At 32.8% G+C, this 15,031-nt stretch overlaps 1 protein-coding gene across 3 annotated transcripts in view; it reads right to left on the bottom strand.

The window, feature by feature from the left end:
- The window catches only part of HGF (hepatocyte growth factor), a 77,023-nt gene that overhangs the window by 26,088 nt on the left and 35,904 nt on the right, over positions 1-15,031 (bottom strand). For all 3 annotated transcript variants that reach the window (XM_058725266.1, XM_058725267.1, XM_058725268.1), the window contains 2 exons: positions 8,368-8,542; positions 5,677-5,804 (listed from right to left, as the gene is read on the bottom strand). In XM_058725266.1, coding sequence (XP_058581249.1) covers positions 5,677-5,804; positions 8,368-8,542 — 303 coding nt within the window. The remainder of the gene's footprint in view (positions 1-5,676; positions 5,805-8,367; positions 8,543-15,031) is intronic.

Below are 15,031 nucleotides of genomic sequence, written 5' to 3'. Positions count from 1 at the left end.
CAGAAAATCATGTCCAGAAGTTAACTTAGTCTTTCTTCCTTCTCTGTAGTATTGGTATCTATTTTATATAGAGGGAGGCATATTGTTTTTGTTCCTCTTGAGGTCACTTTTTGAACATTGAAAACACTAACATTGCTTAATGGTTAAAACTATATGAAAATATATCTCAGAGAATTCTCATTTTTCCCTTTCCCTTTGCATCATTGTATTTCTACCCACTACCTACCATTACCAACGAACCCAATCTCATTAACATCTTGTTATGACTCCTGTATAATTCCTTCACTTTTTTTGGCAAAACTAATCAAATATATATTTGTAATATAAATACACAGATTATTTTTATGTATATTCTATATATGTATTATTACATCCCATTTTTATTGCTAGTAGTACGTCTCTTTATTTATTACTAACAGAGTACCAAATATGTACTTTAGTGCTTTGCTTTTTTTTATTATCAATATATCTGAAAATCACTTCATATAGCTCACAGAAAATTTTATTATTCTTTTTGCAAATTTATAATATTTCATTGTGTGACTTTGCCAAAGTACATTTGAGTTGTTTTGCTATTACAGAAAATGCTGCAATAAAGAACTTATGCTTATGTTTTTGCATATTGTTGGAGCTGTATATTCAAACAGTACATTGTTGAGCCAAAAAGTGAATGCATATGTAATCTTAATTATTGTAAAATTATGTTCCATGGGTTTTACCATTTTGAACTCCTAAGAGCAATGTATGAGAGTTCCTTTCCCCAAAAGGAAATGGATAACCAGCTTAGCAAAAAGATAGTGTTGTCAAGCTTTTGAATTCTTGCAAATTATATGTGAGAAATACAAGTCTCATAATGTGAGAAATTTCAATATTTATATTTATTTTTGTATTATGTGAAATTAAGCATAATTTCCTTGTGTTTGAAGGGAATTTATATATATTTTTATATATACAAACAAAATACATAAAGTTATAAAGTTAAATATATATATGACTTTATGTATTTTGTAATATATATATATATATATATATATATATATATATATATATATATAGCTTTATGTATTTTGTTCATTACTTAACTTTTTTGATCCTTTACACTGGTTTCAGAATTTTTATATATGAAAAATATTTCCTCTTTACCTATAATATGCATTTCAACACTTACTTCCAAATTTGTCTTTTGTCTTTTGAATTTAATATGGGTTTGTGTGTGTGTGTGTGTGTGTGTGTGTGTGTGTGTGTGTGTGTGTATGCTTTGCCATGGTAGGTTTTCAATGTAGTTTATCATATTTTTATTTTATTGCCTCTAGATTTTGAGTGTTAATTAAAAATCATTTCACCATATATAGGTTAAAAAGGGATTCTTCCGAGTTTACTTCTAGTATCTATATGGTTTCCTTTTTCACATTCAGATCTCTTATATATTTGGAGTTTATTTGGGGGTAATGGTGTAAGGCATGGATTTAATTTTATCATTTTTCCAAATTATTACCTTATTGATCCATTATTATATTTTAAAAGTTCATTTTTTACTCAGTTATGTATAGTCACATTTTTAATATCATAAATCTCTCTAAGGAGTCTATTTCTCATTTGTGTGTTTTGTTCCAATTGCGAATTTATTCATTGTACTAGAACTACAGTCTTAATTACCAGCTCTTTATAAAATGTTTTAATATGTATAAAGTTAATTATCTCTAATCACCCTTATTTTTCAAGATTTTCCATAGTATATTTATGTATACTTATGTTTACTCTACCAAGAGAACTGCAGAATCAGTTTGTTGGTGTCAGAAAAAGACATTGATCTATTTATTAATATCACATTAAATTTGTACATCAGCTTAGGTAGAATTGATGTATTCATGATGTTGTGTTCTCATATCAAGAACAAGGGATGTTTTTCCATGTTTAAAGTACACCTTTGTGGCTTTGAGTAGTGATTTGAAAATTTTATTACACAGATTTTACACATTTCTTTCTAAATTTATTCCTAAGTTTCCATCAGCTTTATTACTATTATAGTTTTCCCTTTACTTAAATCTTCAAACTCATATATGAATGCTACTTTAGTGATTTTTTTATTATTGAATTTAATTTTCTAAGTATATTACTATTTATATCATTTGCATAAATAAAGATCAATATGATCTTTTATTTATATGGAATAACATCTCCAATACAGTGTTAAAGAGGAATATGTTAACTTATCTTAACTTGTACTTACAATGTTACGTAGTAAAGAAAATATTATACATTCTTGTTTTCTTTTTTACCTTCATAAGAATGTCTCTAATGTTTCCTCATCAATTGTATACTACATATATCCCCATTAACTATATAATATATACTTATATATGTGTTTGTGTCTATAGGTGTCTGTGTATGTGAGGATGTCTATGTGTCTATGTGTATATGTTAAAATGTGAATATATATTTTAAAGAAGGCTCTGTCTCAGCTTCTCTCTCTCTTTGTATATATATGGATATACAGATATGTGTGTAGAGTGTGTGTATATTCCAGAAAATCTCATTTGAATGTTTTTATGAGAAAGGAGTAAATTTTGTAACAGAAATTTTAAAATTTATTCACATTTATTATATGATTGCTTTTCTTAGGTCTAAGATGAATTATGTTAATGGATTTCTAAAACTAAGTCATTTTTGTTCTTAGACTAAACTCCACTAAATCATTATGTTTTATATTTTAAGTCACTTTATTGGGTGTTTACTCAAATTTCATTTAAAATTTCTATATTCACAAATGAGATAAGTTTATTGTTTTTTTGCTACCTTCATCATAGTTAGATATTAATATTAATATTATATTAATAGGTATTAATATTATATTAATATATATTAATATTATAATTAATATCTAGATGTTATTATAATTTCAACATTCCTCTTGGAAGTTTCACATATAATTTATTGTGCTTTACTGTATTTGTTAAGCTACATAGGAAGTTATGTAGCATTGAGATTAACTGGCCTGTGAATGCACCTAGGCACAGTGTATTTTTGATAGGATGGTTCATTAATACATTTCTATATTTCTTCCCTAAGAATAGGTCTAATTCTTGGACTAATTGAACTGACCAGGGTCAATTCGTAATTAGAATTTTCTTAGTAAATTATCCATTTTTTTTATTTGCCAAGTTTCTTACATGAGGTTGTATAAAATAGTCTCATGTTTTCTAATTTTCCTGTTTCAATGCTTATTTCCCCTTTGATAATTATTATTTTATATTTTTGTCTTTTTTTTCTTATATTTTGTCTTCTTTTTTTCACTAGCTGGTGACTATTTTGTTAATTTTTTTCAAAGAACCATTATTTTGCTTTATTCATTAGTTCTAGACCTTATTAATGTTTGCTCTAACTTGGTTATATTCTTTTTACTGCTTTTGGTTTATTTTTCCCCCAACTCTTAAGTTTCAAATTTCATTTACTTGTCTTCATTATTTATGATATTGATATAAGTACTTAAAGCTATGAATTGCATCCTGTTTACTGCTTATAGTGTGTGTTATATAATCTAATAAGTTGTGTTTGAAAAGCATTTTTGAAGAAAGTCTGTAATTTCAGTTTTTAGTTTTCAATAGAGTTATTCAATATTTAATTGGAAGAGCATTTGATTATATGCTAATTCGGATGTTCAATATTTAGGAAAATCTTTTCTAATAACAGCCTATACGTGTTTGTATTTTCTGTTACATGGAAAATATAACAACATCCTTCTGTGTGTGTTTATGTGCATGCATGCACACATATCACATATTTAACAACGCCAATGATTAGCTTGGCAGTATCATATAATGGCATAACCATTATAATTTCACAGCTCTATGTCGAATTGGCTTAACAGTGTCTCTTAAGTAGGACTTGGTTTTTAACTTGCCCTACAGAGCTTAACACAATGTTGCACTTATCAGGTATAATATATTGTTAAAAATAATATATTTTTTAAAGTAATGAAAGATCATTTCAAGGAAGGTTATATTCAATCCCAGCTGTGCTATTTGAGAATTTAGGCAAGCTATCTGAATTCATAAAACTGAAACTAATTTCTTCATCTATTAATTTGTAGATTTATTAGATAAGCAACATCATCAGCTTAACTTTTAGAATCTAAAATTCTCTATTTATTACTTGAGCCTTTGGTAAGTGATATATATGGATATAAAAGCAGTTTAACATACATAAGAAGCCTTTTAAACAATTGTTTTCATTTGCCTGTATCTCAAATTAGCAGTGCTTGTTTACATGAACAAGACAGGGACAAAGAATATCCAGCTGGTACTAAACCTCACTTAAACACTGGTTTCAACTTTATTTCCAAATGACCTTTGAAATCTGCCAAAGAACAGTGAAATTGACTGAAAAGAGACCCAACCCCTCCTCCCTCTATAACTTTTCAGAATTGTTCATAAAAAAAAAATGACACTGCAGAAAAAGTTAAAGGATGGGAGATGTATAGGACAATAAATCTATGAGATGAACTTTTAAATTTGGCTTGGGATGATTTAGGACTGACCATGATTAAATTTATGGGAAAGAATATGATTGCTTAAAAATCATAACCCTGAATTCATTATGTACTAGTAAATGCCCAGATTTCAACATTATTATTAATCTTTGACAAATGATTTCTTTTTTAAACCTAAATCATTTTAACTTTTCTGTACTACTGCTTCCTGAAACAATTATCTTCAATGGCGTCTATGTTTACAAGTCAGTGGTGGTTTATCCCAAACCCCATTGCTACACATCATCTCCACTGCTAACACCCAGGTCCATCTTGCTCTCCTCCTCTTTTTACTGAATTACTGAAAACACGCAATGGATCCTCCTGTTTTGGCCCTTGTTAGAATCTCTAGCTTTTTTCCGTAATGCAACCATACTCATTTGTTAAAATTGAAACCAGACAGATCATCTACATCTTTCAGAACCCCACAACAGAGTCCCTTCTCTTTCAGAGTAAAAGTGTAAAACCTTCCAATTCCTACCAGGCATATGTGATTTTAGCCCAACTGTTTTCTAACCACATCCTCTGCTATGGTCTCCCTTGCTTGTTCTGTACCAGCCACGGTGATGTGGTGTTTCTTCCCTTTCCCTTTTCAAGCACTGTCCCATCTCATGGCATTTTCACTTGCGGTTTCCTCTACCTAGAACGCTATTTACAGATACATGCACATGGTACATGATGCTCCCTCACCCCTTTAAGGTCCTGCTTAAATGTTCCCTTGATATGTAGGAGCTTCCCATACCATTAAAATCTAATAGCAACACCGTCTCCTCTACCTCTGGGAAATTTTTCCCTCTAGCATTTACACAAACGACCTTATCATTCCCACTTCCCTTTTGCTTATTTATTTTCGTTGTCTGTTTGCGGGAATTTCTGGAGTCCCATGGAGTGAGACAATTTTGTTTTGCTCACTAGTATATCCCCAGTGTCTAAAACTGTGCCTGACACTAGTATGCACTCAAATAAACAAATAAAAGTTGAACAAATGAACATGTAAAAGAAATTCAACTGCAGACTTGGTGATTTTGTTTGCAAACCAGCAAAAAACCAGTGCAACAAGAAGTAGGTCCTCTGCTGTGAAATGTGTTCTCCCTTTAGGCATTAACCCTGAAATTAATCGTGCCCACCCTGAAAATGTCAGCTATTACCTTGTCCACTTGACACATCACATTTTGGAATTTGGGAGCAGTAGCCAACTCGGATGTTTGGATCAGTGGTAAAACACCAGGGTGACTCAGCTCCATCTGGATTTCGGCAAAAATTTTCTCGTAGGTCCCTATTGAGAATAAGCGCGTTAATGCAAATTGCCTGAGTTCTTACAAATGGGGAAACAAGCGCTATTACATTTCTAGAATCCCCGAATGCATGCATGTTTATAAACAGAGTTCTAAGTTTTAGATTTAGGAGAGTTATAACAATTTAGAATTCAGTATACACAACTGACACCGCCCATATGACTGAAATAAAGGCTGTCAGAGGTCAGTATTCTTTTCATGCCACAGGCCTGGACTTCCATACAAACACTACTGCCTCATGAAAGGGAAAAATAGCACCACCTCATTTTTCTTACTCATTCTCAACGCCTGGACTCTCAACTATTATAATTTGTAAACACTGGCCTATTATTTTTACGTTTTCACGGCCGGTATATAATGTAGAAACAACATGTATCTCTCATTTAAAATGAAAGTTCTACCTATCCAAACATTTGACACACACACACACAAAAACACAATAGCTTTCATTTTCTTGAATTCTGTATTCCTTTGATTTAATTTGCTGCATACATTTCTTTCCATTCCAGAACGCTGCTTTATTGATTTATAAAAGTGATCTCAAATCTTATAAATCTTATAAATCTTATAAAATCTTATAAATATTTCTGTAAAACATTCTCTTAATTCTATAGAAACCCTAACTGTTGGAGAAATCGTCAGTGTATTGCATAGACATCCTTTATGTTAGCAGTGATTTAATAGACACTTAAAGTGCTTAATCAGGAAAAAGTCTATATTAATATTCCCTATATATAAAAGAATTTTACCTTAATATAAGGTTCACATTACATAAGACATGTAATTTATGGTTTGCTCTCCCAAGCAAATGCTCTCAAATTTGAAGCAAACATGGGCTTTCTCTTTAGAGATGCCCTGACAAATAATTTAACAAGATTAATATTCAATCTATTGGAAACTGCATTCTTTGTATCACTTAGGTCCAATCAGAAGTACAATTTTAGTAATCTTCATGTTCACCATTAGAAACACAAGTTTTTTGTTGTTTTTTTTTTTAAGGAAGAAACTTGAGTTCAGTTATAAAACCAACAAGTTAGTAGGTTATCTAGTCAAAATAGGTCCCGATACAAACTGGGTTATGTAAGATCGTGAGAACAGTGATCGCTAATAGCCAAAGCCACTGCATAGCAAGCGATCATAGTTACAACCCTTATTAAAGCCATTAGCCTTCTTATGAAATGATAAAATTATTATGAAGAAAATCTTTTATTTCTGTTAACCAATTTATACTTATATTTTAAAAATTTGTGCCAGTATAAAATATGCGCATTGAGTTTTACATAATTTTACACAAATTTGCTCTTTTAGATGAAAAATTGCCTAGTTAAATTCTTTTGAGTATTTGTACATACACAGTTTCTTACTTGAGTATTATCACCAGTCATTAGAAATTAACAAAATATGTGAATGGCATGGACACTGTCTCCTTTGTGCCTCTTAACTAATCTCTTCTCATTCTCTTTGCTTTCTCTACTTTGGTATTTACTTCTGAGGTGTGAAACACATGGGTCAGGAGCAGAGAGAATTACTCTGAAGTAAATGAGGGAAGCAAACCCACAATGACAAGTAAACATTTGTTATTATAAAATAATGAAAAAAATATTTATGTTTTTACTATCTAAGCAAATACATTAAATTAGCTAAAACAAGCAACGAACCTATAAAATATCTCCTCTCTCCAGTGGATGGGCCAACTCATGCTCATAATTCTCCATCTTGAAATGTTAAGCTCTCTTATTAAAAGCCAATTACATAAAGCCAATATATGTTATTTATAGGTGCTATTTCGGCAAAGCCACTATGAATGGCACGTGTGTTATAAATTTCAAAAGCAATCATTTTATGTTCCTCATAACAAGGTGGACAATTTAAAAACACATGGCATTGTGGCTGTTCTGTCCAGCAAAAGTCAAGCGGTGAAAAAAAGCAGCCATGGAGAAGGCACATAGTGGCAATATAATTGATATTCAAGGGCAGTTTCTTTGGCTTGATTCATCTAAATAATTGTTTTACTTTCCCACTCTTTAAAGGGAATCTAGAAACAGCAGAAAACATTCATTTGAGACTTTAAAAATAATATTTCTTCAAGGCCGAAAACACATCAGTTTACAATGTTGATTGAAATGAAGGCATGCCTCTTTTTGTAAAAGAAAAAAAAATGTAATCTCCCCTAAAATTAATGTGAAATTTTAAGAAGGCACTAGCTTGAAACTTGGCTGGCTATCATTATCCTTAAATGAGTTATGAAATGTACCTGCAAAAACAAAGCTGTGATCAGAAACCTAGAGGTGCATTTTCCAAAATATGGTACTTCAACTATCGGATTCAAAACTCACCTAGAGTGCTTATTAAAATGCATATTTGAGGTCCAAATCTCATATCTAAGGAATCAAAATATCTGCGTGGATGAATCTGCGTTTTAACTCCTGATTATCTCTAGGCACACTAAAGTTTAAGAATTACTAACACAGGAATTATTAGAGTCACCATTCTTCCTCGTTTCCTGAGAGCCTGCTGAAATTTATATGTGCCTAATATACTCACTTGCACTTGAAATTTTCAGGAGTTATGTCATGCTGGTGAGGGTACTGGGAATCCCAACGCTGACATGGAACTCCATTCCAGATGGAGTTGATGGTGCCCCGGTAACCTTCTCCTTGACCCTGAATGCATTCAGTTGTTTCCATAGGCACATCTGTGTCATTCATAGTACTGTGAGCTAGTGGTAAAAACAGCATTAAACTTAAGTACAATCTTTAAATCTTTCATCCATCTCTTAATGTTCTTTTGCATATGGATTACTAAGGTATTCTGTCACATAGGTTTTTATAATAATTGAGTAGAATATTATTTCAGTTATCATTATTGCTCTCTCACTCAGCCTAAAGGAGTGAGTTAACATGGTGGACTCAACTATAGAATTTCTCTGCTCATGAAACAGAATATTCTAGGAGCGGCTGGGCAGCTCAGTAGGTTAAATGTCCAACTTTGGCTCGGGTCATGATTTTGCGGTTTGTGAGTTCAGGCCCTGCATCAGGCTTTATGCTGACAGCAAGGAGCCTGGAACCTGCTTCAGATTCTGTGTCTCCCTCTCTCTGCTCCTCCCCTGAGAGCATGCATGCTCTCTCTCTCTCTCTCTCAAAAATAAATAAACATTTAAAAAAAAAGAATATTCTAGCTTGACTTTATCTAGACTAGTTTGAAAGAACGTCATCTAATAGCACCTAAATTTCCTGATTCTGTCTATTCATTCATTAATATTAGATGTACAATCTTTCTATTTATTAATTTTTATATATTTTATAATCACTTTTCCTACTTTAGAAATTGAAAAATATCTATGAGTACTATCGTGAACAATCAGGGAAATTAAAAAGCACTATGCTGTAAGTTTGGTCATAAAAAAAGTAAGAAAGGGAAAAGTTGATCTACAGAGCAGTTATCTTTTAAAAAATCAATTTAGGTGGCTCAGTTATTAAGGGTCTGACTCTTGATTTTGGCTCAGGACATGATCTCATAGTTTGTGAGTTCAAGCCCCATGTCAGGCTCTGTGCACACAGCGTGGACCCTGCTTGGGATTTTCTCTCCCTCTTTCTCTCTCTCTCTCTGCCCATCCCCCGCTTGCTCGCTCTCTCTCTCTCTCTCTTTCTTTCAAAACTAAAATTGCTTAGTGTTGACACTGTTTTAAGTCAATTTATTGTTATTAATATCTCCATTCCAAGTTTATTTTCATTCAAATACTAAAATAGTGTATTTTTGAAAAAATCTTTAAAGGCATTTTACTTCCGTATGTCACTATAACTAACATATGCTGAATAGACAGTATTTCTGAAATGGCTATACAATTGTTCAGAAAATTAGTTTGTTTAAATACATACAAAAGTTGGTAATGGCATTAACCACTGTTCTCCTCCAGTATAATAAATATATTCTAAGCTATGTTAATGTTTTAATCAATTTGTTGGCATTAAAAGAAGTCAGTTGTTCCTAGGCAGATTTATTTCATGCTTTTTTCCTAGTCCAAATATAATGCTTACCACATTCCATGCAGATCATAAAAATCTCAGTAACAAAGTATAAAAAGTACAAAATTAAAATTTCACTAATTTTAATTCAATAGTGAAACTGAAAATATTTAAGGAGCAACTAAAATCCACACACCTTCTCAAAATATCATGAAAATGTTTATGGTTTAATAGAGTAAAGTAATGTAAACTCCTCAGTTTCCTTTACAATCTAAATGGTCATTAATGATGCTTCTGGATAAAACTCACATTGCCACACTCTACAACAGCTTCGGATTTGAATAAATATCTTTGATTCATACATTCTGGAATTATATATATAATTTCTCAAAAGAATTCAGAATTAGACGTGTCTTCAGAGGCTAAGGGTGTCTATAAAAAGTTCCATATTTAATAGTGTAAATTCTTTTTAAATGGCTCCTCAAATTTATTTAAATTTATTTATTTCTTACAAATAATCACCACCTTATGGGACTTAATGTTTTATTTCATTGAGTTCCATGCAAACTAAGTGGAGCCTCAGTTTGGCGTTATTCTATGAAACTCCGTGAAAAAGGAGGAAGATTAATTAGTGACCACTTCAACCATTCGACTAGGTTGTATAAACAGATTTCCATGAATTGCCCTTCTAATAACAGTTCTTTTTAAAATACGCTTTTATTTATTATGTATCTCTTCCACACTTTTATTTTTTATTTTTATTTTTTTAAGTTTATTTATTTTGAAAGAGAGACAGAGAGCCAGAAGGGCAGAGAGAGAGAGAGGGAGAGAGAATCCCAAGCAGGCTCCACTAGGTCAGCATGGAGCCCGATGCAGGATTCAAACTCACCAACTGTGAGATCATGACCTGAGCAGAAATCAGGAGTCAACGCTTAACCAGCAGAGTCACCCAGGTGCCCTTTGGCAGCTTATATATCTACTTTAGGGAATAAAAAATTGTCTCAGAAATACCTTAAATTAAAAGGAACTTGAAATGGAGATAAGTAAAATGTCCAGAGATTGATCTGTAAAGTGGTCATTGAGAGTTGATTTCTGAGAATTAATATATACTGATATTGGTAACATACAGTAATTCAGGAAGAATAAAAATTATTGGCCTGGAAGAAATGACTTGTATAGAAAAAGTGCTACTTAACCAAGTCCTTTATGATTTCAATATTAAAGCTATTTGATGGCATAGACAGTAAGATGGATTGTATACATCCTCAGGAACTATATTTTATCAAAAGAAATACCAACAAGTAACTGTATTTCTGATTATTTGAGTTAACTGTTAAATGAGTTGAGAATACTGAGTTGGGGGGAGGGGGCACATCTTTAAAAGGTGATAACTTTAGACAGTTAAAAAGTCAAGCTGGTACTGACATATTTTATATCTAGTTACAAAACTATGATGTGAAAAAAGACAAAAACAAATGTCTCCAGAGACCCATCAATTCATTAGCTTAACATTTTAAGAAGAAAAGTTTTTAATCCCCACCTGTTGGGCACAAGTTCCTGGGAAACAAACTTGTGACTTCAGGATGCCCAACCCAGGCCACGGCAGTAAAGTCAGAGTTAGGGCACAGAACAAAAGTACTTCAACTGCTCTTCTCAGAGACCTGATTGCCTGTCTTGCGTACTTTACTGTCTTGCTTTCCTATGTATTTGTGTGTGTTTGGTTTTATTTATTACTGTCCCATTTTTCTCAAATGTTACTCTAACATCGTGAATATGTAATCAAAAAACCCAAACTTGACGATTTTCAATGTCAATCACACCTGCCTTTGCTTAGGTATGTGTCCATCACATCTCACTGAGAACATAGCTAGAGGCTGAGCCCATCAGAAATTACCAAACTCTGCTCCTTGGACACTACGATATCAATATAAGATTAAAAACAAATATAATTTCTAGAATGTGTTATTAGACAAGAATAATTGGATCATCAATTTTTTTCATAAATACCTTTGTGAAGTGACATTTTGTAGAAATAACACATGACAGTTAAAATTTGAAACCATACATAGAGACTTAATGTCAAAACAATTTTAATTGAACTTTTTTTATAAAAGGGGAGATAATTAAATAAATATTATCATAATTCATGAGGAACTCAATACCTAGAAAATTCAATGAGTAACCATATGTTCATGTTTAGAAGATATTAACAGGATGGGATACTTGGGTGGCTCTTTAGGTTTAGCGCCCCACTCTTGATTTCAGCTCACATCATGATCTCACAGTCCGTGCATTCAAGCCTCAAGTCAGGCCCCACGTTGACAGTGTGGAGCCTTCTTGGGATTCTCTCTCTCTCTCTCTCTCTCTCTCTCTCTCTCTCTCTCTCCCCCACTCCTCCCCTGCCCCACTCATGCACACACTCTCTCAAATAATAAATTCAAAAAACTTTAAAAAAAGAAAATATTAAGAGGAATCATAAAATTTTAAAGCTAGTCGAAGATGGAAATTTTCCTAATTTGAGGGAAAAGTTTTCAAATTTCAAAAACCCTAAGTAAAAAAAAAAAAAAGACTCCTTGAATAAGAATATTGTGGATATTGTGGAAGACATTTCACTGCTGATTCATCCACTAAAATCTCAGTGTCAAGTTTAGAGACCTAATTGTTGGTACTAACTTTGTACCTCAACTGCAAAGTTTCCTCAAAAAAGATTTAATTAAAGATTCTTTCACTTTTAAAAGTAGCAATCAGGGGCGCCTGGGTGGCGCAGTCGGTTAAGCGTCCGACTTCAGCCAGGTCACGATCTCGCGGTCCGTGAGTTCGAGCCCCGCGTCAGGCTCTGGGCTGATGGCTCGGAGCCTGGAGCCTGTTTCCGATTCTGTGTCTCCCTCTCTCTCTGCCCCTCCCCCGTTCATGCTCTGTCTCTCTCTGTCCCAAAAATAAATTAAAAAATGTTAAAAAAAAAAAAAAAGAAAAAAAAAAAATAAAAGTAGCAATCATAAAATCCTCATTTGGACAATTTTGTTGAACAGTTTTTTTTCTAAACTTCCATTAGTATAATTTAAAAACTTTGATATAAATTTAAGGAGCCACCAAATACTCAAAGACAGTGTTAGTTAAAATGAGTAAATAAAACCCACAATTTTGGATTTGTTGTAAACAATGTGGATTATTTAACAGATTCTAATTTGGAAGTGGAAACTCAAACCTTTGGAAATTACAGAAATTACTGCACATTAATAAAAATACAACATAGTACAGAATAAATATAACTTTTCATTAGGCCTTTCTATGGACTGAATATTTATGTCTCCCCCAAATTCATATGTTGAAATCCTCATCATAAATGTCATGGTATTAGGATGTGGGGTCTTTGGTAGGTGATTAGGTCATAAGGGCAGATGCCTCATGAATGGGATCAGTGCCCCTATAAAAAAGACACCACAGAGTTCCCTCACCCCTTCCACCATGTGAGGAATCTTCTAGTACTTTGATCTTTGACCTCTCAGCCTCCAGAACTGTCAGAAATAAATGTCTGTTGTTTATAAGCCACCCAGTCCATAGTATTCTGTTATAACAGCCCGAACTAAGACAGGCCTCAACAAGACATAAAAAAAATATAATTAATAGTATTCTTTTTGTTTACTTTTGTTTTAATAAGTATCCATAACTTTGAAATATATACCTCAAGCAATTTGATGGTTATGATTTTAACTGCAAACTAGCAGTATTGAGATAATATTTTTCTTCAAAAAGTGCTCTCTGAAGTTAGTGAGTCTGTATTTATCCCATTCGACATTCAACTGCTAAAAGTGCCTTCATAAAGAAAAGCTATATAATTCTGGTGAAAATAGATATCATAGGCCAAAAAAAGATATATTAGTACAACAAGGTAACTAAATAATTTTCACCACTAAATAGGAGTTATTATGAAATTCCATACAGCTGTTGAACACATATTATCTGATGAGGATCATGTGAATGATTTTTCATAGACCATTTAACTGTAATATAAATGTTCCTTCTTTATTGCCTACGTACATATTTCCTACTCAAACAAGATGAATTATTCCTGAACTGTAATAAAATAGAGTCCTTTACCTGTCCTACTGTATAAATACCAAAACTTGATGCAAAAACAAAACAAATGTTTCATGCCAGTTGATTTGGAAAAAGCTATTATATTTTGGGAAAGCTAGTCCTCTAGACTTAATACTTTATAACATGGGACCTGAATAAGGGAAGATTTTGAGGTCTCCCGTGGCCAAAGTGGTAAAGAAAAGAAGCACAGAAACGTCCCTAAATATCAGCTGCAGTTGATCAAGTTTAGCCAAGGCAACATGTTTATATCTTCATATATACAAACATGTTTTCAATTTCGTGTCTACCAAGCACACTGAAAAATCCGAGAAACTCACAAATAAGAGAGCTCCTCACAAATAAAGCATTTTTTTTAGGTGTGCCTGTGGTGGCCACCCTTTGGAAGCACATGTAAAGATAGTTGTATGATCTTTCATGACCTATGAGTGAAGAAATGTTTTTTCTTTGATGATTGACATAAAGTTTTCTGTTTGGAAATGCTTTTTATAAAAACAACATTGACTACTGAAATTTTGCACTGTTCTTTTACAACATAATCAAATATAATGGGTGCCTCTTGGAACATTAATTTCACTTTGCTGGTATGGATGTGTTATGATCTGATTGCTATAATATCTGGTGGGGACTTTAAGGTTTGAATAGATTTTCTGAGAGAATGAACATTAACTGTTATGTGATGCTTGGGACAGACATCCTGCCACCCAACAGAAAGACCACTAGAATAAGATGACAAATAATGAATCTGATCCATTTTCTCTGTGGAAGACTCGCTGAGTTTTTGTCGAGAAACTTCAGAGCCCTGATGGAGGTCTGTGAGAGGCAACTGGAGAATACAAGTGCACATGCATATTACAGACAGCCATGCACAGAGTTCCATAAGCTTTCCATGAAGGATAAGTAAACCCTGACATTTACAGTCCCCCTTCTCCCCCAAAATCTAGATATCCCAGTGGTGATACACTGTTGCTTTGCCTATAGCTAGGAGCAAGTTGCTCCACAGGCCATTGGACAAATACCTCATTATTCCTTGGAATACTTCTGCACAACCCACTTCTATTCCCACTTCAGCTACTGAAGAGCAACTGAAACATAGGATTTACTTTATGGTGGTCCCTAGAGATTGGGAACAGTGTGTAAAGCTATTC

Source organism: Neofelis nebulosa, chromosome 4, assembly GCF_028018385.1.
Source record: "Neofelis nebulosa isolate mNeoNeb1 chromosome 4, mNeoNeb1.pri, whole genome shotgun sequence".
NCBI lineage: Eukaryota > Metazoa > Chordata > Mammalia > Carnivora > Felidae > Neofelis > Neofelis nebulosa.
The sequence above is the reverse complement of the archived record's forward strand: the minus strand, read 5'-3'. Positions and strand labels throughout refer to the sequence as shown.